At 40.9% G+C, this 25826-nt stretch overlaps 1 protein-coding gene across 1 annotated transcript; it reads right to left on the bottom strand.

Moving 5' to 3' along the window:
• Positions 1–7858: 7858 nt before the first annotated feature.
• mpzl2 (myelin protein zero like 2) lies at positions 7859–24879 on the bottom strand. Its single transcript, XM_022760547.1, has 5 exons — positions 24634–24879; positions 12581–12750; positions 12020–12230; positions 10672–10843; positions 7859–9107 (listed from the first exon to the last, which is right to left on the bottom strand). Exons 1-5 carry the CDS (start codon positions 24686–24688, stop codon positions 8951–8953), a joined length of 765 nt encoding a protein of 254 aa, XP_022616268.1. The 5' UTR covers positions 24689–24879; the 3' UTR covers positions 7859–8950.
• Positions 24880–25826: the final 947 nt, after the last annotated feature.

The following is a 25826-nucleotide window of genomic DNA, read 5'->3' as shown; positions in this document are numbered from 1 at the left end:
ATTCACATGGTTATGACCGATTAGGAATATACATGACTCCACCATAGAATGAAATTGGTAGTGGAATCACTAATAAGTCCAGGTATGCTCTGTCAGTTAGTTATTATATGTTGGTAGGAGATTAAGGTCAAAATAAGGGGCCCATGAGGAAGTCAAATAGTTGCCCACTTGGGACACAGGAAGACCCCATAATAAAACAGGACAGGCGGGTAAAACGCCAGGTTTTGGATGGGACTCTGACAAGCTGGTTGGCAGTAACGTTAAGAGACTTGTCTTTTTGCTAAGTACATCTCACATAACGATGGTTGTGAGGCCGTGTGGGTCAGGATGTGTTTGCCTCTCTTTTGTGCCTGTTCTCCTTGTTTTATTTGAAGGCGATATAATGAAGAGGAAGCCATAGCAGTAATGGGGGCTGCTGTGGGAGATGAATGTTCCATGCTTGTTATGTCCGGTCTGGAGTCATCTTGACTCAACGTTGTTTTCGTGTTTTTTGTTCCCATGCAGATGTTGGATGTAGGATGTTTGAGCTCTTGGTAGTCTCCGTGGCTTTTAGTCAGAGGGAGTTCACAAGTAACACGAACGAACTGTCTAGGTGGTGCAGATTAAGTTATCATGAGGGCGGTGGTCTTCTTATTTGATGACACTTGAATTTTTTGTTTTGTTCCCGTTACTGCGATGATTTTTTGCCACGAGCAGTGTCTGCCGTATGCGCTGTGTGATAGTGTAGTGTTCTGTATCGAGGGATAGTTTTTTCTTGCGCAAGGGTCATCATCAGGGGACGATGTGCGAAGGGATCGTGTTGTCGTTCCTCGTCTTCTCGACGTTTTTTTTTTTAGCCTTTAGACATAAGGTGCTCAGAGCATTGTGGTTTGTTAGCAAAACCATTTAGTGTCCAACATACACAACTGATGAGACTGCCAACTTTCCAATCCCGCGAATCACAGAACCTTATTTACTAGATTGGTCAGCATCTATCCTGTTTGTAAAAGTTCAAGAGCTGCCAGCTTTCAGGCCGTCAGCTTGATTTCCACTTTTTATGAAAGTGAAGATAGCTTTGGGTTCTGCTGTCGACCCGCTCGGCCCCAGGGGGGTCCCTGTAGATGATTCAGGCTGATTGCATGATAATTCTCACACATAGCTGTGTACTTAAGATGAAACTTGTCCTCATTATGCTTTGGGGTCTTTGAATGGAACCATGTGGTGTCCAGTCTAAGATCGGATGTATCTGCTGATTGCCAAGCTTATTTTTGCATCACAAGAATGACAGGGCGGCCGCTAACGTGGCTACAAATCTAAATCAAATATTTATCATCCCATCAGTGACTTTCATACACCACAAATTAAAGCATCCTTCTCTCCATTTCAAAGCAAAGGCCTCAAACTGCATTTTTCTCTGAGGACTAAGTGAGAGCAAAATAAGCTTGGCAATCAGCAGATACATCCGATCTTAGACTGACACCACTGGTTCCATCAAAAGACCCAACAGCCCTAATGAGGACAAAGTTTATCTTAGCAGTAAAGTAGTGTGAGAATTATCATGCAATCAGCCTGAATCATCTACAAGGACCCCCTGGGCGAGCGGTCGACAGCATGAACAAAGCTATCACTTCATAAAAGTGGAAATCAAGCTGAGGGGCCTTGAAAGCTGAGGCAGCTCTTGAACTTTTAAGACAGGATAGATGCTGACAATCTAGTAATTAGTGTGGGATTGGAAAGTTGGCAGCTCATCAGTTGTGATGTTGACACATGGTTTTTTAAACAACCACATGTCTGGATATTTAAATAAAAAAAAAAAAAGTCAGGAGGAAGACAACACCATGTTGCCATGTGTCCTGATGTGACCCTGGGAAGGAAAAAAAACTGGTAAAATAATACAGCATGGCAGACACTGCTCGTGGCATAAATCTAGGACAAAATTCAAGTGTTTATCAAATAAAAGACAAACCCTAATGATACTAATCTGCCCCTACAGTTTCGTGTTAACTTGTGACTGCCCTCTGACTAAGCCAGAGACTACAAGAGCCAAAATCCTACTCCCAACATCTGTGGGACAAAAAACGAGATTGGGATGACCAGCACATAAAGGCATGGAAACTTCATCTCCCCCACAGCAGCCATTACTGTATGCTTCTCTCATTATTATTCCTTCAATAAAAGGAGACAGGCAAAGAGAGGCAAACAACTGCCCACAGGCTACAACCATGTTTGTGATGTACTTAGCAAAAAAGACAGTTCTCTTAACTTACTGCATACCAGTTGTCAGAGTCCATCCAAAACCTGGCGTTTTACGCTGTCCTTTTTATTATGGGCTTTCCTGTGTCCAGTGGCAACTATTTGACTTCTATGGGCTATTTTTGACTTAATCCACCAATAAATAACTAACTGACAAGACTACTGTGACTTATAGTGTTCACTACAATTTTCTTTCCATGTGGAGCTGTATATTTCTGAATGGGCCATACATGTGTGTTAAATGTACAAGATTGTAGCACCAGTGTTTTGTTAGGCGTGAGTATTTTGTTCATACACGAAAAGTAAACACGAGCTGTTTTAAAAATGGCGTTAGATGGTGTTTACAGAGCGGCAGACTTTAAATTTCTTGCAGACTTGTCTTTCCTTGAACTTTTCTAAAAAACGAAGCGTGTGGACTACAAAAAGCTGGGCTCGACATTTGTATGGAAAAAAATATCCTGACTCGGTCACTAGCAGTACCTGCATGCGTGTACAAACATTAAACTAAACGTAACACACGGTTTCTCGCAGATCAAACTTGTTTGAACACGGCGAAATGAACGCCGAGCTCCGGCCTGTTTACTCACCCAAACCCGAGCAAATACAGCAGCGCAAGACACACTCACGGCGATATTCCCCTGGCGCAGTCGACGCATTTTAGTCTGTGGAAACGGGTTCACTCGCTTGGCGATTAAAAAAAAAAAAAGTTGCGTCAAGTTTCAGTACAATTCCGTCCATTATCTGGTTTGCCGTGACTCAGTCTCTCCACTGCACCCACTGACTATCCTACTGACAAACAGGTGTAATCAGGAAGTGGCGCTGCCGGACCTTGGGGAGTAAAACAACATTTAACTTTTAAGATTAACTGAAGGAAGTGAAACACCCTGGATGATTGGAAAAAAAAAAAGGTTGTGACACACTTTACAGCTAAAATGTTCATAGTGAGTGTGTTTATGATTCAACCAAAAATCTATGAGGTTACAACGCACTGTAATATTATAATCAACTACTTGAATATCCCACTGTAAGACAGGTGTATAGCCTACATTAAAGAGTTTCTAAAAAAGATAACAGTTGAACCGCTCAAAATGTTGACCTTTTGCAGTCAAACACATACACTCAGTTGTCAGTTATATAGGTACAACCAAGTTTAAATTCTATATTTTCATAAAGATTATATTCAGTTTTTGTTAAAACTCTTTTGGAGAGATGTGACTCAGGTGGTGCTGTTTTGTATTGGCATTAGCAACTGACAGGTGTTTCTATTATTAATGACCAATTCCATTTATGAGAGAGCAGGCAAAATAACAAAAACATTTCTGTGTTACAGTATTATGGGCTGCTCCTGTATAGATAAATGATACTGAAAATTTCTGGAGCTTTTATATTCATTGTGTAAATTAACAACAACAACAACAATAATAATAATAATAATAATGATAATAATAATAATAATAATAATAATAATAATAGACAGTATGGTTTCATTTAAATTCCTGCTGCAGATAATATTAAGTGAATGTGTTTCACCATGTTGCCGTTGCAGTCACAAAGTAGTGCCTGGACAATTCACTGTTAAAGAACAGACCTTTTCTGAAATTTTGTTTTTGTTTATTTTGGCAGTTTAACTTCCAGATGGATGTTGATTATGAGCATGAGAACATGAGCACAGTATTCTTTAAAACAGGCATGAGCTGAGCCAAAATAAAACCATATTAAAATACAATACATTCTTTTCTCCCATCTTTCTCTATCCCCTCACATGAACCCGCTGTGTGAAGGCCTGAGGCCCAGTCTTTCCGTTATCTCCCATTCCAGCTTCTGTACAAAACCACGGATGCTCTAGTGGGACTCCCCTGCTATTTCTAGGCATATTACCACTATCCCTGTCCCTGATCTCTTGTCTTTACTGTTGTAATTATCCCTAATGGGAGGAGGTATTTGTTTTTCTAGCCATTGCTCGTTCAGTTTCATTCTGGTGTAATGCTTTATCTCTCCACTACATGTTTATACAGAATCCTTTTGAAGTTTATTTAAATCTTTTTTTCTTTTTTTTTTGTGGTCTGGATTGTAAGTTTCATCCTTACATCCATCTGGTCTGCCAGGAGCGTTTCCTCAAATCTGACAGCAGAGATGCTGTAATCATGTTGCATAACCTCATTTCATTTCACGACAAATCAAAGGATATCGAATGAGAGCAGCATTCTCTATTACTCCGGGCCTCGCCCCCAGAAATGCACAGTGTACTGTATGTATCAGCTGTGTACAATAATGTGATTCAATGTTTGACAGAATTACAGTCTACTGTATACAGCTGGATATTTTATGAACAGTTAAATACACAATGGCATGGCGCTTGTAGAAGGAAAAAAAATTGACGCAAATAAGTCCCTGTGGACACTGAAAAAAGCAAATTGTATTGTGCAAACTAATTTGGAGTCTCGGAATAGTTAATGAATTCATTAAAATGAAAAAGCAGCCTCGTCTAGAGACTCATTAATAAGGGACTATGAAAAACAGTGGTTTTACACAACTAGATGACTGAATGTGAAATACTGAATTTACTGTAAAAATCTAAATTCATTGCAAATCTCCATGGATACCCACTCTGATATGAGGTGAAGATGTGGTGGAGAGGCACAGGCTTCCTTCTCCCGGCATCCATTCACAAGCATTGTGTTTACATTGTATGTGTTAATGATATTATGTAACAGTTCCCACACTAAGGCAGGGATATCACTTCCTTTTCTGAATAGACCCCGAGTTTCAAAACTTGCCTTAATTGGGAGCGTTCACAATTTCTGTGTTTCACAGTACTGTATTCTGTTAACAATATTATATAATCTGCTTAAATTTGAAAGAGACTCCCCATCCTCTGCTGGAAGATAAGTGTTATAGCTCTTACCTGCACATTCACACACACACAGCTCTACATTGTGTTATGTATTGTGAGAGTGAATACAGGGGTCCTCTGTCTGGTCACAGTAGCATGGTGTCAGTTTCAGCTGAAATCTTCTCAGTCACAATGAAGGCTCACCCCACTTACTGGCTTTCTGGCGACTCTGGCCAACAAGAGACCTGTTCTTCTGTTGTCAACACTTGAGGAGACTAATAAAGGTGATTTAAATTGCTGTGGCCAGACGGTGTACGTAACCATTATCCTTTGTCAAAAAAAAACGTGAGAGTCCTTCAGTCTTTTCATCAGTTTATATGCAGTCAATGCCGTGCTGAATAGCTGATGAACAGTTGTATCTGCTGCACTCCACTACACTCACTATATTTTAAAAGTTTCACATGCAGAGAAACTTTTCTCTGGCCTGTCACAAATAAGTACAACAACATTACTCAATGGTCTCAATAGCTATCGGAGGCCATACTCTATAACATACACTGAGGCAAATAAAGCTGACTCTCTACCTTTAGAGTGAATGGATTAATAACTGCAGTGTTTGAGCACACGTGTGTGGAGGACTACATCCGTCAACATTTAGTCATATAGGTACATGTCAGTGAGGTGATTTGTTTTCTCTCCGAGCCAAGCTCATGTTTTTGTGTGTTCATGTGCACGCACACACAAGCGAGTGTGTGTAAAAAGGAATTTACACATTACTGTGCCAGGTACAGCCCATCCTAAGGTGTGGAATGCAAACTGAAATGAAAGAGAGATAAAGCAAGACAGAAAACAAGTAGGAGAAAGTGGGAAAGACATAGACATTGTTTCCTCTTTGGTAAAGAAAGCACACAATGTTTCCATTCCTTCCTTTACCAAACAAAGCCCACATTAGTCTATTCTTCAGAGAAATGATTTTCGTGCAATGCAATAATAAACATATTGTGGAAGAGAATGGCTTATTAAATGAGTCATGAACAAGGAATGACTGAAAACGCCTCTCTCAGAAGTGTGGTTCACATTGCTGGCAATCAATCAAGAGGTAACAGTAAAACAGTCAGATCTGGGTGTAAAATCAGTCTGGAATCAATCAGTTATGATTACCGTTCAATATGTGTCTTTTTTTTATTTGATAAAGTATCAAAAACATCATCAGGAGGAGCAACAGCTAATATCTACCTGGTGTGCCAGTCGATAGTAGCACTGACTGTTTAATCTATTTCCTTTTCTTTCCCCTAACCTAATTCCTCACGTTTCCCAGAATGCCTTTTGGCAACCACAAGTGAACAGACAAGAATATGCCAGACACAGCTGTGGTTTTGTTTGTGTGGGTGGAGAGAGTGATAGCAGTGATGATAACATTGTTCCAATCTAGGAAATGCAATATTCTTCACTGAAATTGCAAAGCGTTCTGTGTATTGTGTTGCATTCTGGTCAATTCAGGATGATATCACTTGAGAAAATGACATATGTGTTTTATCCTTATTAAACAAGCTATTTGCAGCTGTTTACTGAACTTCATGCAGCCATCAGCCATGAGACAGTCTGGTCGGGCCAGGGCTAGCTTGTTAGCATGCTAACTTCAGAAGAAGAAAAGTGATAGAAATAAAAGCAAAACAAGTGTTAACATTGGTGTTGCTTTCCATCGTTGGAGACAGGCAAATGAAGGAATAAAGTTTGATGTTAAACTCCAACATTTCTTCTAGACTGATAGGTAAACAGCTATTAATGCTAACGCTGGCTATCTTGCAATAGCAAAACTTACATGTAGGTCCTTTAAGTATTGTTCCAAAATTTTATGTTTTAAGTAGCTGTTCTGAGATCAAATCAGCCGAAGCTATGCAACAAAAAATTATGTCACATTGTATCGTTACCACATGTGACTGTGATACTGTTTCTGAGCATAAAAAAACTCTTGTAATCACTTATAAAAATAAGCCCTGAACATGTTCATTTCCACCACCACAGATGATTATTGAAGTCAGAGTATTATTTGAAGGCCAGTGTCTAAGCTCTGCAAGTGTAATTAACATAAGCTTCGGTGATACAAATAAGATTATCTAGAGACCACACTGTTGTTTTATCAGTTCAACACTAGTGCCCTTTCTCTACTAATTAAATGTAATTATTTAGATTTGGATAAACAGAATCTGCCCACTCTGTCCCTGTGTTTGGCGTTAGTCATCCATGCTCTGACCCCATCTACACACAGGCATGCACACACACACACTAGGTCTGTCAGTCAGTAACTAAAGTTGCACCCAGAGGGGCAGACTTTGATCAATGCACACAAATACACACACGCACGCACACAGATGTAGAGTAATATATTCGTGGTCATGAACAATCTCCTGCAACAAACAAGCAAAACCAGACTGGAGTCACAAAGGCAAGCATAGCTAATGTAATAAATATCGAACCTGCAAAAAATTAAACAATTCACCGCAGCAATGCTTACAGGTAAACAAGCGAAAGAACTCTACAGAGGGATACATCATAAGCACACAACTGGAGGTAGTGCATTAAAAATAATGATGCATAATAAATGCTAGATAACAAGATTCCTCTCTTACATAATAGATGAGTCCTGTCAAATCATGCCAAGTTGTGTGTGATTATTTGTTTCTCAGGCCAACTATTGTCTTCCAACATCAACTTTGTGTGGTGAAATTTATTTGACACAATGTGGTAAAAGATTTAAAGGCATTTTTATTAGAAAATCTTTTTTTTTTTTTTTATAAAAGCTCTACAACAATAAAAATACGGTGACATTTTTAAACAACAGAACAAAATACTTCTGGCATTATCTAAAATAAACTAGAAAAAAAGAAAAATCTATAAACATATTGCTCAGTATTACATCACAGGTACAAAATTCTGTCACAAAAAGGGAGAAAGACAGTTATTACAATCATCAGTTAGTAGCCGTGATTCATTCACAGGCATACGGAGAGAAAACAGGCTCTCAAGGACGTTTTGCAATCAAAGGGTTTTCAGATCTGACTGTGAGCTCCCACATGACACTCAGGACATTCACGTGCCTGCAGTTGTTCGCTCACTGATCAACTATTTGGCCTTCAGGCTTAATGAAAGAATCATCACATTTATGCTTTTTTATCCAAGCAATCTGATGTGGCATATTGTAAACCCCCTCAGCCTACATCTGGAGGATTAAACTGCTTTTAACAGGTGCTCTGAGACTACAGATTATGCCTGAAGTTATGGACACCCATCTAAATATGGCGGTCTGTGTGTGGCTCATCATGTGGGGAGGCACTGTCTTCACTCTAACTACTTAAAGTCCAGTATCTTTAATGAAAGTGATTGCTTGTTGCAGCTGAATTTATTATTGACTTCTTAACAAGATCCATGTCTAGGAGAACAGACAGTTATTGAACACGAATTGACGCCTTTTTCCTTTGTGACAGTAGCCACGCCAGCTTCAGGAGCCTCTCACTTTGTGAGCCCTGCGGGTTTCAAACAGCATTTCTTCCCTCAAATGAATATTTCTGGACTCTCTCAAAAGGAAAGTCATCGTACTTTGGATTCTGTTTCAAAGTCTTGATCATTATCAAAAGCATCGCTGCAATCTCTTTGTTCTTAGTCGGAAACTTTGAAACAGAACTTTCTTTCCGTTTTCCTCTTAATCAGGAACAATGTGGTTGTTTCCAACACTGCAGTGGCAGCAGCAGTAGCTCTCTCTTCATCTGGCCTCCACTCAGCAGAACCAGGGAAATAAATCCATGGGTGCTATCTGGGCAGCCCTCCAGCGACCTTCCTTGCTGGCTTCACATCAGTGTTAGTGTCTCTCTATCTGTCCCCACCTTCTCAGTCGGAGTCATCACCGCCGTCGTCGTCTGAGCTCGGGCCCTCCTCCTCTGAGGAGCTCGGGTCTTTGGTGCTTGCTTCTGAGATCATGCCATCTGAACTGTCAATCTCTATGGACGTCTCTGATAGGTAGAGGTGGATGGCCCTCGATGGGTGGCTGGGACACACACACACATATGCACATACAGAGGGGACAGGAAGATATGCACGATGGGGAGGTAACAGCAACGTAGTACACACACACACACACACACAGGGATAAGCATTCATGCATGACATATTCATGAATTATTTATGTACATGCATGTGCATAAGTCACGCACAATGGGGAGAGGACAAAGACAAGCAGACAGCAACACAAACACAGCAGCATGGACAAAGGGTTAGCATCACACAGGGTTAAGTCGTCCCAAGTTGAGAGCAAAGGTTGGTTTAAAATATCTGTTTACCCATCTGCATCTGATTTGGGTGAAATCATTTCCTTCCTTCGCCAAGTTTCTCAGTGAAAAATTCGGTTTGAAGTCTGAATAAATATGATCAACCAAAATGACAGTGAAGTTGTCAACTTTTCCTGAAGAGGCTTGGCTTTTGAAGTGTGGTGCACACGTTATCACAACACATCTTTCACAGTAACCAGTTATGGCAGCTGTTACAGAGAGATCTGAAAACCCAAGAGAGAGGCAAAGAAGTCCCACATGCCCAGAAAGAAGAAGTTTTGACAAAATAGCTCATTGTTCAAAACAGACAATACACCTTCAGATGTGGTAAAAAAAAAAAAAAAAAAAAAAAAAGCCACTTTGTCAATGAAATTTAGAATTAATATTGTATTTAATTAAGTGCTTGTAATTTTTTAAAATAAAAGTACGAAATGTCTGTTTCCAACAAGTGCTCACCATTGGCTTTTGATTATTTGATATTTCTGCAGCAGTCACAAAAATCATTCTAACAACACCACAGAATCTCCGAAAAATACAGCGATACAACTTCAGTAGTGAAAAAGAACAGAAATGTACACCAGCATCCTCCTGCAGGTTCAGGTAAACTACAGCAAAGATGGCTAATATATTTGACCATTGAAATTAGAGCTGATAAAAGCTTTGTATGGGGTTTCATAATGTTTCCCATCATCCGGTAATTAAAATAAAATTTCAATAGAAGTCATGAAACAGCTCATTCATTGTTCCAAAGTTTCTATTGTTTGTTGAAATAATAAATCAAAACATGTGGCTTTTGCTGCATTAGTATGTTGGGGGTCAAAATGTATTAGTAGGGAAGTAAACAGCAGGAATACAGCATTGTTCTACCTCTACATCATCAAAACATTCACTCTAAACAGGAAATGTGTTTGGAAGCCCATTTAGCTGAACAAGAAAAGATGAACCGATAAAACAGTTGGTTCCCTCAAGGAATGAAAGGCACATGGTGATATCATGGGAGATACACAGCAGTCTGGCTAAAGTTCTACAGAAAAGGCACATTCTCGTTTTATTTCTGCTTCATGACAGCTGCCCATCAACTGGTCCAGGTTTGGTACTGCGGTTGGAGAGGAGACAGGAAGTGAAGTGTCCAGTAAGAAAAGAGCCCCCAGGCCCCAAGAGGGAGCACCACATGCCGCGATCCCCAGAGTCAGACGGAGGGAGAGAGAGAGAGGAAGTGTGTGGTTCTTCTTTTCCTCTCTCTGTCCCCCTCTTCCTCTCCCTCTGCCTGTCTCTTGGTCTTACCACGCAGTGGGATCTTTTCTCTCCTTGCAGGGAGCCTCCTCATTCCCTTCCAGCTGTCTCTGTCTCCTCTTCTTGCACCTCCTGCAGGACACGATGATGACGAGGAGGATGACCACAGCGGTGATCCCACCCCCGATGGCCAACGCCAGCATGAGAAGTTCGGAGAAAGAGGCTGTAGGTGAGAAGGAAACACAGGAAGCAGACTGAGTGTGCTTTAATGACGAAGCAAAACTGCCATCACTGCTCAGAGCTGTTTATACTGTTGTATTGTGCATTTGTAAATGAGTGTCTGTTGTAAATTCACAAAAAAGGAATTTCAGTTTTTAGCCATGCTAGGGATGACAATGTCAGCTTGTCAGTCACTTTGGCTGAAATCTCAACAATTACTGGATGAATTGCAGTGAAATTTTACACACACATTCATGGTCCCCAGAGGAGGAATCCTAATGATTTCCTCCAGTGCCACCATGAGGTTCACATGTGTGGTTTTGAGTGAAAAGTCAACAAATGCTGGCTAGAATTGATTGTAATGACTTTGGTGATCATCTGACTTTTCAGCTGGAACCAACGTCAGGTCAAAATTTCAGTTGGTTGCCCATTTGGTTTATTTCCATCCTGTAAACCTACACTAATGAGGTTCCCGTTAGCCTCAACTGTTTGTGTTTTGTGTTTAGTACTAATTAGCATATAATGGCATGCTAACACAGAAAACATCAGCATGTTAGCATTGACTCTGTGAGCATGCTGACATTAGCATTTAGCTTAAAGCACCACTGCAACAAAGGACAGCCTCACAGAGCTGCTAGCATGACTGTAGATTTTTAGTCTGTTGACATTTTGCCTGTTATTTTATAAGAAAATAAAATGTAGGGAGTAAAATGAGCAGCTGCGGTTGTTTGTACTTACTCTAAATCACACAGAAAGACACAGCAGCAAAATATGTAATTAATTAATTAAGCTCATTAAAGGTACTTTAATGATTAATATGATAATCGTAAGTCACAGATTAGGTTATAACTGTACAGCAGCCCACTCTTTTTTCCATCTATTGTTCATAGACTATAATAGTGATGAGAAAATTAACTTTTAATTGTTATTCATATGTCTGGAACATTTGCAATCTAAACCTAAATGTGACAGTGCTTTAATATAAAATTCATATCACATCAAACCAGAAATCATTCTAAAATTATAATAATTTGCTTTATTTCAATCTAGATTGTGCTGTCCTATTTTATGTGGCTTTTAAGCAAGAGATGAAAAGCGGATGTTTTCAGAGACACATGAAAATAGACAATATTCATGACATATATAAATAAATATTTTGTCTGAAAATGAATCTGCTGACCTGTGGTGACGACACGGAGTCGAATCTCTCCCACCGTGCCGTGTACATCTGGTGGATTCTTGACCTGGCAGATGTAAGTGCCGTTGTAGGTGAACTTGACCTGTCGAATTATGATGGAAGCGTCACGGCCCATGATGTCACCGGCCCAAGCGACGCGCTTCCTGAAAATGCCCTCGACAGGAGGATAGGGTCGCTGCTGGTAGTGGAATACCTACGGGTGGAATTTGAAGAGTGGATTTGTTTGGAGTAACAATGAGATTGATTGGTTGGATTTTCACAGACAAAAAGTCACACCAAACTGCTGGGGAAGGATGATATTTTATTCTGAAAGAGAAAGAAAGGCAAGACATGAGCCCGGACCTGTTGCATATTTTTCACTCTATTCTCAATATGCACACACACACTCACACAAGCACGGCTGTCTTGGATGCTCCATAGGGAGCCTGATGACTCACCAGCTCCTCTCTCAGTCGACTGAGGGGGTGGATGCTCCCTGACACAATGAGGGAGGTTTGAGGTTTTATCACATTTTCTCCCAAACACAGACACGCACACACTCACCGATTCCTCTCGGCCTGGAACGAGGGGTCTAAAGCTCCAGGAGATGGTGAGGGAGTTGGCGTTAATAGGAGCGGATGTCTGGAATGTGCACTTGAGACGAACATCAGTCCCATTCACTGCCTCTACATCCCCAGATGTGTATACACGCATCCCGCTGACCTGCAGCACGCCTGCAAAATACAAACATGTGGCACAGCAGCAGAGTTTACTTCAAAGCAGAATCCATTGCAAAGAAAGCAAAATCAATACAGACATACATATGCGAATGCTTTTTCAAAGAAATACAAATACATATACAAAAATACAGCACAAAAGGTGCAGGATGAATTCACCTTCATCAGTAATTTCCTGCTTAGTGAGTGCACACAGTGTACCCAGTGACCCTACCTCTGCCTACGCAGAGCTGCTGCAAGACAAATCACTAACTCTAAGTTGTCGCTATAACTGTATTAGATACATATAGTATATTACACACTGAAATCTTTCAGATTAGTCCAAATGCTGAAAGTGTGAGATTAGATCTGCAATCAGTAAGTGAATTCCCTTCAAAAATCTACTTCATTACATCCTGAAAGTCTGAACTGATTCAAATCTGTGACATGATGAATAATAGCCACTTTCGCTACACTGCTGCAGCTGAGACAGGGCTGACATTGAGAGTCTGCTGTATATTATATGGATATGGACTATATCAATCTTTACAGTATGTGATACACATATTAGATGGAAAATGAATGGACTGGAAGAGCGGAGAATGATATTGGCAACAATCTGGCTCTTCCACATAATGATGGATGGAGTGCCCCAGAATGGAGTTAGCACGGACACACACATGCGCTGCACTGAATCACACACACGCATGCACTGTGCCAGGCAGAGACATGCTTAAAATGGAGTTCCTGCCTGGCAGGTGGTCAACATGACGTCAGAAACCAGTCAGTCACATCTCCCTCTGCCCGAGACTGTTGAGTCTTGTTTATCAAAGCAGATCCGACTGTATTCTAAAGCTAAAATCTAAGTCTCTGTGGAAGACTGTGTGCAGGCTGTCTAGTCAAAATCACCTTGGCTATTTTTAGTGAGAGCTGCATATGCCCTAATAATATCAGGAGCCGTGTCTAGCTTTATTAAAGTCAATGCCATGGCACACAGCAGACCGTCCCTCTGCAGAGCTAGCAGCCACAATCTGCTCAGGGTACCCAAGGCTTGTCCTAACATCATTAGCACACTCCATAAGAGGACCTCGCAGAACAATTCAAACACTTGATGAGAGCTCTAACTATCAGAGACACTTGAGTCTGACTGAAGGGCTGTCTGTGACTCAATCGTACAAGTGCATCCCAGGCTTCAGTTTTTATTGATGCAGTCAGGAGGCATGTATAAGGGTTACATGCAACAGTTTCACAGTGCTCACTATGTTTGTATCATAAAGATTTTCAGCCCTAAAAAGCTGGATCAACCTCTGCTCTGCAATTCAAAATGAGGGTTAAGTAAACTAAGATGGGTTTGCCTAAAGTTGAATGGTAACATAAGGCTATAGGCATAGAAATAACAAAAGTCTAGGAAACTAAGCCATATCGTTTCCCCTGCATTGTAATCACAGCGAGCATTAAGGCAGGAGGTAACTAGGAAAATGTCAGCGGGGTTTTGGCTCCTCCGGCAGCGTGTTCTGTTCCTTATCAGGCTGGAAAGAGTTTCCTGTGGGCTGGGATGAGAGAGCGGGACAACCAGACAGCCTCCACACAGCATTAAACAGACGGGCTTCTCTCTCATCGCCGGGCCCTAACAGCACTCTAACAGCCTAATATGTTTTAAATGAGCCGATGAAACCTGGGAGGAATGTGAACGAGTGAGCAATACAGGCAGATTACATACTGTAAGAAAATGTCCATCTTAGCAATTGTCGGGTCTTGTTTCAGAATTTAAAATGTATTTTTCTTTAGTGAAAAAAAACATGTGCTAATGCAATGACACTGTCACACTTATTTTGGGATTACTCTGCATCAGTATGTTTAAAATAAGACAGGTACTTCAACTTGTATTTATAAATTGCTGCTTAAGTGAAGAAAGATGATGAAACTATTTGGTTTACAATGCAACAAATCTTACCCAACTGGCAGATATTTCTGCTGGCATGAAGAAAAAGAAAAATGTAACTTTATTTCAATATAATAACTTGATGGATCTCTGATGGATGAATTTGGTAGGGAACAAGCTTTCTCTCATACCATCCTCTCTCCCTTCCTCGTCTACCTGGCAGTGTATAGAAACACTGAAGTTAGTGGATTAAACTGCATGTGTTTAGGATATTCATTAAGCAGATTGCATCAGCGCTGGGCTGTATCAGTGCAGCCAGTAATTACTCCCTCACTGGCTCAAAGGTGAAGGCGTGTGTGTCTGTCCGTGGACGGGTGTGTGTGTGTGTGTGTGTGTGTGTGTGTGTGTGTGTGTGTGTGTGTGTGTGTGTGTGTGCGTGTCAATCTCAGTAGAAGGGTCTGAGCCATGAGTAGAGGTTTCATCTACCATATTCTATGTGAAGGCTGAAAAAGAGAAAGAGGAAATGTGTGGGAGTGGAAGCAGAAATGTATGTATATTGAATTGCATGGCTCACAAAAATGACTGCTGGTCCTTTTAAGAAGTAAATGCATCATTTCAAACTGTACTTGGTTTTCTGTGTGCGGCCATGGGTTACACGGCAATGTCAGTCTGTCATTCCGTCTGTTCATCACTTTGGTCCAGACTGAAATATCTCATCAGCTGTTGGATGGATTGCTTTGAAATTTTGTCCAGATATTAACGGAGCCAAAACAATAAATCTTGATGACATTGGATGTAAGAACATTTTGGTAAGACTCTATGTTGCCCTCAAGATGAATTTTATTAACATTGGCGATCCCTTAACTTTTAATCTAGCACCATCATCAGGTCAACATTTTAATCTACCTTTGGTTTAAAGCAAATACCTGAAAAACTATTGACAGGGCCGCCTGAGCTTCACTTTGTGTTTGACACTAATTAGCAAATGTTAGCATGCTAACATGCTAAATTAAGCGTTGGTGACATCAGCATATTTAGCCCAAAGCACTGCTGTAGTAAAGCCTCATAGCTGTAGACTCTACAGTCTGTTTCATACATTGAGGAGAATTCATTGCTCATCAAATTCATATCCACAGTTAAACCCCTCTATTTCTGCATCCTCATTTCAGAGAGTATAGAGCACATGATTAGCTTAGCAATACAGTACAATGCCTATCCTCCTCAACCAAATTCTTCAAAAAGCTCACGCTGAAATGATTCATCATGCTTCATAAATCAGGAAAGAAAGCAGGTCCTCCAGGCCAAAACACCTCATTTTGAATTAGCCATTCTATTTACAGTACATTGATTTAAATAAGCGTTGCTAATCTCCTTTCAACAACAAAAAAAGAAATGGGAAAAAAAACGCTTTCAACTATGCCATCTTCTGACACAAGCTGTGCTGATTAAGAATTAAGGTTAATTGGGCCTTTTTGAAGACAGAATGGATATTAGTGGAATGACAGAACAGTTAGAGCTATGTACAGTGCCTCAATTACTACAATAATTTGTCCCTGCAGCTAAAAGTACATGATCACCATTTAATCAGTCATTAGCAGGCTCTAATTGGTGGGGAGGATGTGTTCCATTACATGAGTGAAGACATTAAGCGTGCAGAATTTTGATCATTTAGAGAAAGAGAGAAGAGGGATAAATAAGCAGAAATGAAAGAGCGAGCTTAAGTGATGAACAAGAGCGGGATGATTGAGTATGAGTGAGTAAGAAGTGTATGGATGGAGCCCGGAGGATAACAACATGATGGAAAACGCATTATTCTACATAAGTGCAATCTGTAAGGAGGAGATAAGATAATACTGCTTTGTTGTTTGCTTGTTTGTGCGTCCATTCTTCTACTCCAACTTGTCTCTCTGTCCAGTCTAAGTCGCTCACTTGTTTATGTCTGGACATCCTGCCAGTGCCGACCACACCCAGTGTCCAGAGGCAGAGAGAGATAGCTTTCACGGCTTATTAAGATGGAGTTATGTACCCTACAGAGGAGGGCAGAGCCAGAGTGCAGACAAATGTATGAATTTATCCTAATTATGTTTCAAATATTGCGGACACTGTCTGACATGCTGTAGTTTTATTGCAAAATACTTGCAGAACAATGTAAAACAAGGCTATTTCATAGGAGATTTAATTCCAAAAACAATTTATATCTTATATCTTTCATGTAATCAGCAGGAACAGGAGAAGGGGGTATTAACTGAAAGGACACAAAACTTTGAGTTTCTTTGGTCAAGTTGGCACAAAGGTAGGCTACTGCTGAGTAAAAGTTAACTCTGAGTAACGCTGAGTAAAAATTAAAGTTAATAAATGCCGTGAAATGTGGTAAGACTAAATTAGTCCTTTTGTCAAGTGTGCACTTTGTTTCCTGATTACCTGAACTCAAAACAAATATAATGACAAAGATTTTCTAACGAGGGATTATTCAGGTCAGCGTCTTATGTAACACAAACTCCTGGAGAATGTGTGTGTGTGTGTGTGTGCGCGCCTGTGTGTGGGGGAATATTTTTGTCAATGTAAACTCCAGATGTAGTACAGATATGGCATCGAGAATAGGTGGAATAGGTCGTAAACTATTATTTTCCATTGTTATGCATGTGTGTGTGTGTGTGTGTGTGTGTGTGTGTGTGTGTGTGTGTGTATGTTGGGCTTGGAATCTTTCAGTGGGATCACTATTGGCACAGGTCCATACATACACATACACACACACACACACACACACACGGACACACTCCATTAGATGTACCAGTGTTGGCATTGGTCCATAATATCTGTCAATATATCCAATATATCACAATAAGATGAACTTGCTGAACCTTTAATGTACTTTATTCTACCTGTCAACACTACTTGGTACACACTGCACTGGTCCACTTGCCTGTCTGAAGCCAAAGAGGGCAAATACGTTCATCTGCTGTAAAATAATCAAACCAAGCCCACTCGAGTGTGATTAGGTTTGCTTGGCTTGGCAGTCATTCCAAGATTGTATAAAAGCCTTCCAAGAGGGGCAGAAAAAATATCAAGTGGTGTTTGACCTGCCCATATAATATTTCACCCAATGTCAAAGAGTGTGGGCAGGTTTTAAAGCGCATAAACCCAGACATGTTTTATATAGTGTCTTTAGTCTCAGGTTGCCAGATGTGTAGCTACACATGTGCTGTATCGGTGCAAACAAAAATCTCTCAACTAGTTGAGATATTCAGCCAACAGACCAACAAACAGAACTGTCTCTTCATATTTATTTATTTGTTCCGCTTAGTAACCGTTACCAAGGGTAGCATTTCCAGAACTTAAGCATTTTCAGGCCATTTTGGGTGTGATTCACACTGCAGAGAGGCATGCTTGGTATATTGAACTCCTGTCATAACTGCTCAGTAAACATTCTCTGGTATTCTAAATATTTTTTTTGAATATCTTAAAAACAGTCCACAGAGTGAACAAACTGTGCCTGCCTCACTACACAATGCAGATCTTTGTCAAAGTTTTTGTGTCGCCTTTTAGTTTGAGGGTTTGTTGATGCGGTTTTTCATAAATATGCTGATTTATAAACAGCAAAGGGGAAGCAGAGCTGATTTTAGTAAAAGAGTATGATAATATTCATGATCAGATAGTAGGCCTACAGCCTGATATCCAAGGATGTCATGGGGATACCACACAGTTACCAATCACTGTTTAAGAGGTGTTTCTTTTACAGTATACACTGTAGACCTGGTCTTTCCATTTGCAAAGTATTAAGTCCTCCTAAGGGCTTTAAGAGAGGGGAGGAAACACTGCAGGAGCCGGACCGACCCTCTGAATCAGGAAATTGGTTTCATTACATTATTTCCTAGATGGTGTGTGTTTGTGCCTTTCCTCTCTTCATTATGGCTCACAAACAAAGGGACCACCAGAGGAAACCTGATTTTCTGTTGCACCGGTTTTGGAGGAAACACTTAGGAGAGGACCAAACACACAAAGCGCTCAGTGGACTACAAAGAGCCTCTTCTCCTCTTTGTGAGAGGTTTCATAAGCCCAGGTTAGTTTTTCCTAGGTTAGTCTTTTTTTTAACAACGGCTGTCTTTCATGCAGGCCTGGACTGAGGGCTGGGAATAGCAGGTTCAGGTAACAGTTTGTTCGCAGAGGAGGAGGACACAGAGTTGAGGGAGAGGGTGAGTGTTGAGTGGTGTGATGGGAGGGAACCCCTGAGATGCACACAACTGTGTGCATCATACTGAGCTGTATATTTTCTCTGTAAGAGCTTCCATTCATTCCACAAAGTCATGAACATGCAGTTGTGCCAAAACAAGCAAATACACTATACACTCAAAGGTAAGTGCTTATATACTGTACTTTTGTGTGCTTTTGTTCTGGGGCTGTTTTTCATAGTTTGGGCCCCTTTGTTCCAGCGAAGGGAAATCTCAATGATGCAGCACACAGTGATATTTTAGATGACATTCTGCATGCAACTTTGCGGCAAAAGTTTGTAGAAGGTCCGAGTTTCATCCGAACTCTAACCCCGTGCACAAGGACATGTTTGTAAAGAAATAGTTTTCTGAGTCTGCGGTGGAAAAACTGCCACCTCAATCCCAGCCACCATCTTCGGGATGGATGTGAGCGGTGACTACAGGTCAGGCTTTATAGCCCGACATCAGTAGCCTACCTTTTTAATGAGCTTGTGGCTGAATGGGAGAAAATACCTGCAGCCAGGTTCGAAAAATCTTGTGAAAAGTCTTCCCAGAAGAGCGACGGGTGTTAAAGCAGCAGATTTATGCCCATGGTTTTGGATGACATGTGCAATTATCACACAAAGGTGTAAGTCTCAGCCATCCACATACTTTTGGCCATATATGGAATGATAAAAGTGAACACATACCATAACATAAGGACTACCTCGCTTTCCCTTCAACGTAATATTCAGTACTTATCTGTAAAAGTTCTGCTTTTTTATTTGTATTTGATTATTATTATTGGTGCTAACCTCTCTGCTTCTGCGCACACTACCCACAGATCACTTGTCAATCAAATAGAGTGGGCAGGACTTGACTTTGCAGGTGGCACTGCAGAAAGTCAAACTCTTTCATCTGCGTTGACTTTCCTTACTCATGCCTTTTACTCCAAACAAAGCTGAAGTATAAATTGTATAACAGCCTGAGAGACAAACCAAACACCAGCTGTATGGAACAGCAAATCTAAAAGCCTGGATTCACTCTTTGAGAAAAGAACACATACAGTCTACACACTCCTGTCAAAATGGCAGGTTTTTGCTCTGCTTTCTACCCTATATAAAAGTATGAACTGAACTACAGACAACTACAAAAGAGTGTCTGAAAACACTCTAAAGGTCAGTGCAAACAAACCAAGTATCGATCTCTTTTTTTGAACTCTTTCTTCCTCTCCTTCTTTCTCCCTCCACCTGCTTCCTCCAGGCCAATTGTAATTCATCAGGCAGCGGCGTCCAGAGGAAACAAGTAGTGGGTGAGTGAGGATAAGAGTTTAATCCATCAAACCTCTTCCACTCCCACCTCGCAGCTGACTCAACAACTTCTCCCCGGGATTACAAACTCCTTGGGGGGGGTCCAATGCATATGCTTCGATCCGACTCACTCTAAGCCCACAGGGCTTCTGTTGGACGGAGAATCCAACCCTCAAAAGACAGCCTTAGTTTCACATATTTAATATGAAGCTAGACCGGCTGTGTGTTTGGTGTCCTGCAGTGGTATGAGTCAGAGTGAATCCAGTCCTACTGAGACTTCCACCTCTGCTCCTGAGCAGATGAGTAAATCAGCGAATGACAATATATACACAGATCAGAAACAACACTGTTGAGGAGGCACAGACCTCTGCTCTTTGCTTAAAGGGGCATGTCGCCCATGTTACAAATGAAGATCAGTTTAGTTCTCATGAAACGTTCCACTCAGCTTGTGAAAACAGTTGTAGCTATGTTTTTACAGGAGTTTTTAAAGGAAGACTTTGTAAAGCAAAGGGCTTTTTAAAGAAGTATTCCTCCCCCATGTAGCTACTGGATATAAGCAAGAATAGAAACTGGCTGGACATTGGACAAGCGTTCCAGAGGTAGCTTAAAAAGCACTCTTGTATATGTCATGACATGGGCGTCATAGAAATTAACGAGGGTGGCCTCTCTTTCAAGTGTACAAGTGTGACCAAACCCTTCCAGTCTGTCGTTCACCTGCCCCACCCACTAACCCCTCCCCTCCTCTCCTCAGCTTACACTCTTATTCACTTAAATAGCTGAGTACAGTGTCAGATAATTAGAGAGCAAAACCGGATAAGTAGCTGCCTCTGCTACTCTTTCAGTCTGCTGTAGAGTTCATTTCAATAGTCAGCGTTTTAAACAACAATGGCTGGATGTACTGGAGTACAAATAAAAGACTGTAGTCTGACAGAGTGACTCTCTCAGTCTGGGGAATTCTATCATCATGGCTCCCAGGTGTTTGATCACAAATTATGCAGCAAATGGCAACGGATGATGAAATTCCTTGGCTCTGCAGATCATACGAGTCAGAAAGATCTGCTGGTATTCTTTGGAAACTGCTGATTTAATCCACATGCCATTAACCCTGTGGAAGTTTTGCGTTCAGTGGAAGATCAACTGTTTACCGTAACTCTAAATAGTTTTGAGAATGAGTGACCAGCCAACAGGGACTATGTAAAAATGTGACTACACAAACAGAAAACCCATGCTCACAAATGTGCGTGTGTGTTTATGTGCACAATCACTCAAACGTCAGATGAACCTGCAAACACAAACACTTCCTATTCAGTGAGAAATGTATTTGGAAACCCTGTTTACATTTGGAGCGGAGCGCAGTCTTATGATTTAAACATTGCACAAGGAGAGCCTAACCTTCGTACTTCGGCACTTCACAGATGCGCCTTAAGCCCTCTGTGTTGGGGATTGGTGTGTTCTGGCATATGAACGCGTCACTGTCAACTCTACACACCCCAAGGCAATCCCATGAACCTGACACAAAGGCCAGACGTCCTACAAGGTGTGTCAACACACAGCATAGTGTGTAGAGTACAGCATGTCAAAAACCACAGCCATGCTTTGTCATTGTGCCGAGATTAGAGACGCCGTGGATAACTGTTACATCCCAGTAAACAGAAACAAGAAGGTGCTCCTCTACTGTAAACCATGACGGAGTTAAACGGAAGTCTAAACAACCAACGTGAAATCTGGTATGCTGCAGTCAACACTGGCCATTTGTTCATGTGTGTGTGTTAAACCTGTAAGTCAGGACAGGTTTGCACACGTCAGCCTGTGAACATTTCATCCTTCTGGTTGACGAAAATGTTAGAGGAAGACAAAAGGAATTAAACTAAAGCACAGAAACAAATACCAGATTTATCGTCAGCAGCAGAGGATGAAGAGATGTTCAGACTTTTAATCTCCTGTCTGTGAGAGTAATCTGGTATAAATTGTTAGAACTAATCTAGTGTTTTCAGTGTGTTTCCCTTCCTCATTAGTCAATCAGTTGAACTGTTATTTTGCCAGTTTTGAACCCAACTGGTAAAACAGAGGAAAGACTAGGTTTAAATGTAATCTGTGGTATTTTCTTAAAAAAATGATTTTGTAAGGGAGGTCTGGCTGTTGTGAGATTACTGCTTACAGTTCAAACATCACTGACTCCTTTTAAACTTTTCAACAGCACAAAACATGAGAACAATGTAAGTTCTGGGAGATTGTGGACCAATCACAAAACTATCACTGTATGTGTTTCGATCAAGGCTTGATTGTTTTAAATTAGATTGCCTGAATCTGACCACACAGAAAACTTGGGGCTAATTGTTTTATTCCAGTGCAATAATAATGACCAATGGTCTTTGGGTCTTTGTGTGGACTGTACTTAATGGGAGCCTGGGGGGGCAGGGTACAAACACAAAGCACAAAGGGTGGGAGCGGCCTCAATAGGGACCCAGCATCCCAATAAAGATTTAAAAAGTAAAATAATATTTGGACTGGGCATCTTAGGAAGAAATGAACCCGTTCTTGTGTAAAACTATGCAGGAAACATCTTGCAGGACATGTTTATGGAGTGACTTGAATGTTCTGTTTTCATTCTGACTACTGTGCTGTGCCTCTACATGAAACATAAGAACCTGCCTCTGATCCAGCATCTATCACAACACACAAATGGTTCTGTAAAAAAATAAGACCAAATCTGGTCATGTCTGTTCTAAAAAGCAAATTCCCTCTGGTGTAGTGAAAGGAAAAACACTGCTCCAGAAGAACCCTCACACAAATTACGATTGATAGTATTTCTTTCTTCTTTTTTTTTTCAAATGCACCTTAAACACTCTTTACAGAACAGAGAGTGGGGCATTTATCTTTCAGGACGATGAAGGATTTTTAACACTGCAACAATTGCTGTGATTATGTTTACAGCAGCGACAGGAAAAGGGAGATTATTATTCTGTTTGGTCTGTATCATATATCCTTAAAAAGAAGCTCCTTCAGATGAATGCTGTCTTTGATCAGTGCAATGCACGTCAAAATGGCAGAGGCTGATGGGTAAATGTGTTAGCTGTGTGCTGTTTTAATGTCATCTTATTATCTATGAGAGAAATGAGCAAATATTATTTTGCACATATTATATAGCATGCATGTTTCATGAAGCTGAGATGATGACTCTGCTGGTTTGTTTCATCATGCAGTGACATTTTGCCAACACAATAAAGCCAAAGGCAATGATGATTATAGAATAACAGGCGAGAACTGAGGTGCTGCTGAGCTGTAATCAGTTCCAACATGCTCTTCTTCATGCTGTCATGCGATCATCTATCCCTCTATATCCACTCTGTATATTTAATCATCCTCCTGCTCAGTCTGTATCAGGCTGTGACTGTTCTGTTGTGACTGATCTGCAAGCACATGCTCCTTGTAAACATAAGCATCTTGCTACTGTAGTGATTCCCTGCATGGTGCTTTTGCAGTGGATGGACACGTTCAATCAATATAATCCACTTAACTGGGATGGACACCGATTACTTCAAGGTTAAACAACCTGGTGTCTGCTGAATGAATAGCCATTGATAGGCTGTACGCCAAATCACGATATTAAAACCTGCTCCATTTGCCGTACCATTAGCCTACAGTATTTCAATGGGGACAGCTGTAACAAACGGATGTGATCTATTAGTGTTTATTTACATGGTTGTGTGTATTTGACAAGTTGTTACGACCCAACTGACATATCCTGGACGCCTTTTGCACGGGAAGCAGGTGGACTTATCTGAGTCCAGCGGGCCACTTCACAGTGCCTGTGAACGTAAGCACGGATGCACATTAATGGGCAGGAAAGGAGCGAGTTTGCATAAAACCAAAACACAATGCGGCCAGGATTTGTTACCGGCAATTACTGTAAAAGTCATTATGTTGGGAGAAGTGGTCCCCGCTGTGGCTGCTTCAGCGACCCACCCGGTGCCACTGTGCCAAGTTCTCCACTTCCCAATGACGCACGACGGGCGCTCAGAGATTGAGGTTAGAGGTCCCTGTGGAGCTTTCACTAATGGACACACAATCATGGTTTTCTCTGTTGCTTTGAACCTCGATTGTCGGGAGCGTATCTACAGGGTCATCCTGTTATGTTTTAAGATTACTCTTGGGATGTGAAAAAATTGGAGATCGTAAAGTGTTGGAAATTGGAAACTGTTAAAAAAAAAACAGATCCAAAAATACACGGCCAAGCAGATACAGGCGAATCCATAGCCTACTTTTTCCTATGATAGGATACTATTGCTATTTATGGATTTATTTTTTGTTTATTTATAGGCTATTATGTCCTGGTGAATGTAAGGAATCAAAACGATCTGTCATTGGTTGAGGTTTAAAATCTCAGAATAGAAACTTTGATAAATCACCAAACACTAAACATATAATTCCAAAACAAATAGTCTAGAACAGCGGGCCCCCCAAAAAATCAAATATAATCTTTTCATTCAGTTTATCCACTCACAGCACACCAGGGTCTCACCTGAAGCTGCCAGTCCAGACAGGACGGTGAAGAAATAGAGCCCTTTTACGCACATTGGATGGACGGCGGGCTGTCCGATGAAACAACAGACCGGGAGTCAGCAAACCTACTTGAGACTCCTCCGCCGACTCACAGAGGCAGGAAACCCAACCGACGAAACCTTGGATCCACTTTCGAGAGGGGTGAAACCATGAAGTTACGGTGAGTCCTCTGTCTCTCCAAAGACGCGTCCCAACTCGCTGCAGCCCTCATACATTTCATTTCAGCACCCTCCCACCACATTTTCGGGCGGAGTAACAAAGTCATCCACTCTCCTCGCTGCCTTCTTACCTCTCTCCCAGATTTTAAACTCAAAGCCGGCAAATTCCTGATTGTCACCCAACCTGTTCTGCTGCTGTGTAAAACACATTTACATGTCATACCACAGCTGTTGCGCAAACACGTGCAGACAGGTTAATCAGTAGGCTATTACTGTATTTAGATACCACGCATATTTCAGTCATGATCTAAAGGCATATGATCTGATGTAGCAATAAAAAAGCATGACTGCTTTAAAATGTGACATTACATGGCTTCATATTATTATATAGCTTTGACGTGATTAATGTACAATCACTGTGAGATTAAACCATCCTAGATTAAGTTGTATTTATTGAAATGTTTTATTTTAATAATCAAATTAAATTTAAAAAGTAAAATTCTGTTTATTAAGTCAAATTAGTCACAGTTTTAAATGGAGAACTCCATTTTACCATTTACCACAAATGCACATAACTCAGTGGATATCTGAATGTTAACAAGACCAAAGAGCTGAGAGGTGATTTAACAAATTTAAGGATCTTTAAGGTAAGAACTCGTTATGAGATGTTGATGTGATGGCTCTTGCTTTTCCAGTTATGGGAGATCAACAGAAGGCTGCACTATGGTTTATTCACTCTATGAAACTCTCTGGTTACTGGTTTTAACCACTTGGGGGCAGAGAAGCACTTTGATGTACATCAGCTCTGTGATTCCAATCTGACAGAAACAGGCTAGAATTCACCTCCTAGCTTTCTATGTCCGACATGGTTTATTGAATTTACAGGTGAAATCCTACTGAGTAAAACAATAAGCTATAGAATGACAAGAGCATTTATAATTACATTAGCTTCAGAAAGGTGTCTCAACCTAAACAAGACTCAATCTTTTACAAC

This window comes from Seriola dumerili, unplaced genomic scaffold (assembly GCF_002260705.1).
Source record: "Seriola dumerili isolate Sdu_G_001 unplaced genomic scaffold, Sdu_1.0 BDQW01000337.1, whole genome shotgun sequence".
Classification (NCBI taxonomy): domain Eukaryota; kingdom Metazoa; phylum Chordata; class Actinopteri; order Carangiformes; family Carangidae; genus Seriola; species Seriola dumerili.
The sequence above is the reverse complement of the archived record's forward strand: the minus strand, read 5'-3'. Positions and strand labels throughout refer to the sequence as shown.

Excerpts from the sequence above, each read along its gene's own strand:
- mpzl2 (XM_022760547.1), bottom strand. The coding sequence starts at position 24,688 with ATGTGCGTAAAAGGGCTCTATTTCTTCACCGTCCTGTCTGGACTGGCA. Across the intron at positions 12,751-24,633 it reads GTCTGGACTGGCAGCTTCAG|GCGTGCTGCAGGTCAGCGGG; the intron begins GTGAGACCCTGG and ends TGTATTTTGCAG. Across the intron at positions 12,231-12,580 it reads TTCCAGGCCGAGAGGAATCG|GTATTCCACTACCAGCAGCG; the intron begins GTGAGTGTGTGC and ends TTCCACCCGTAG.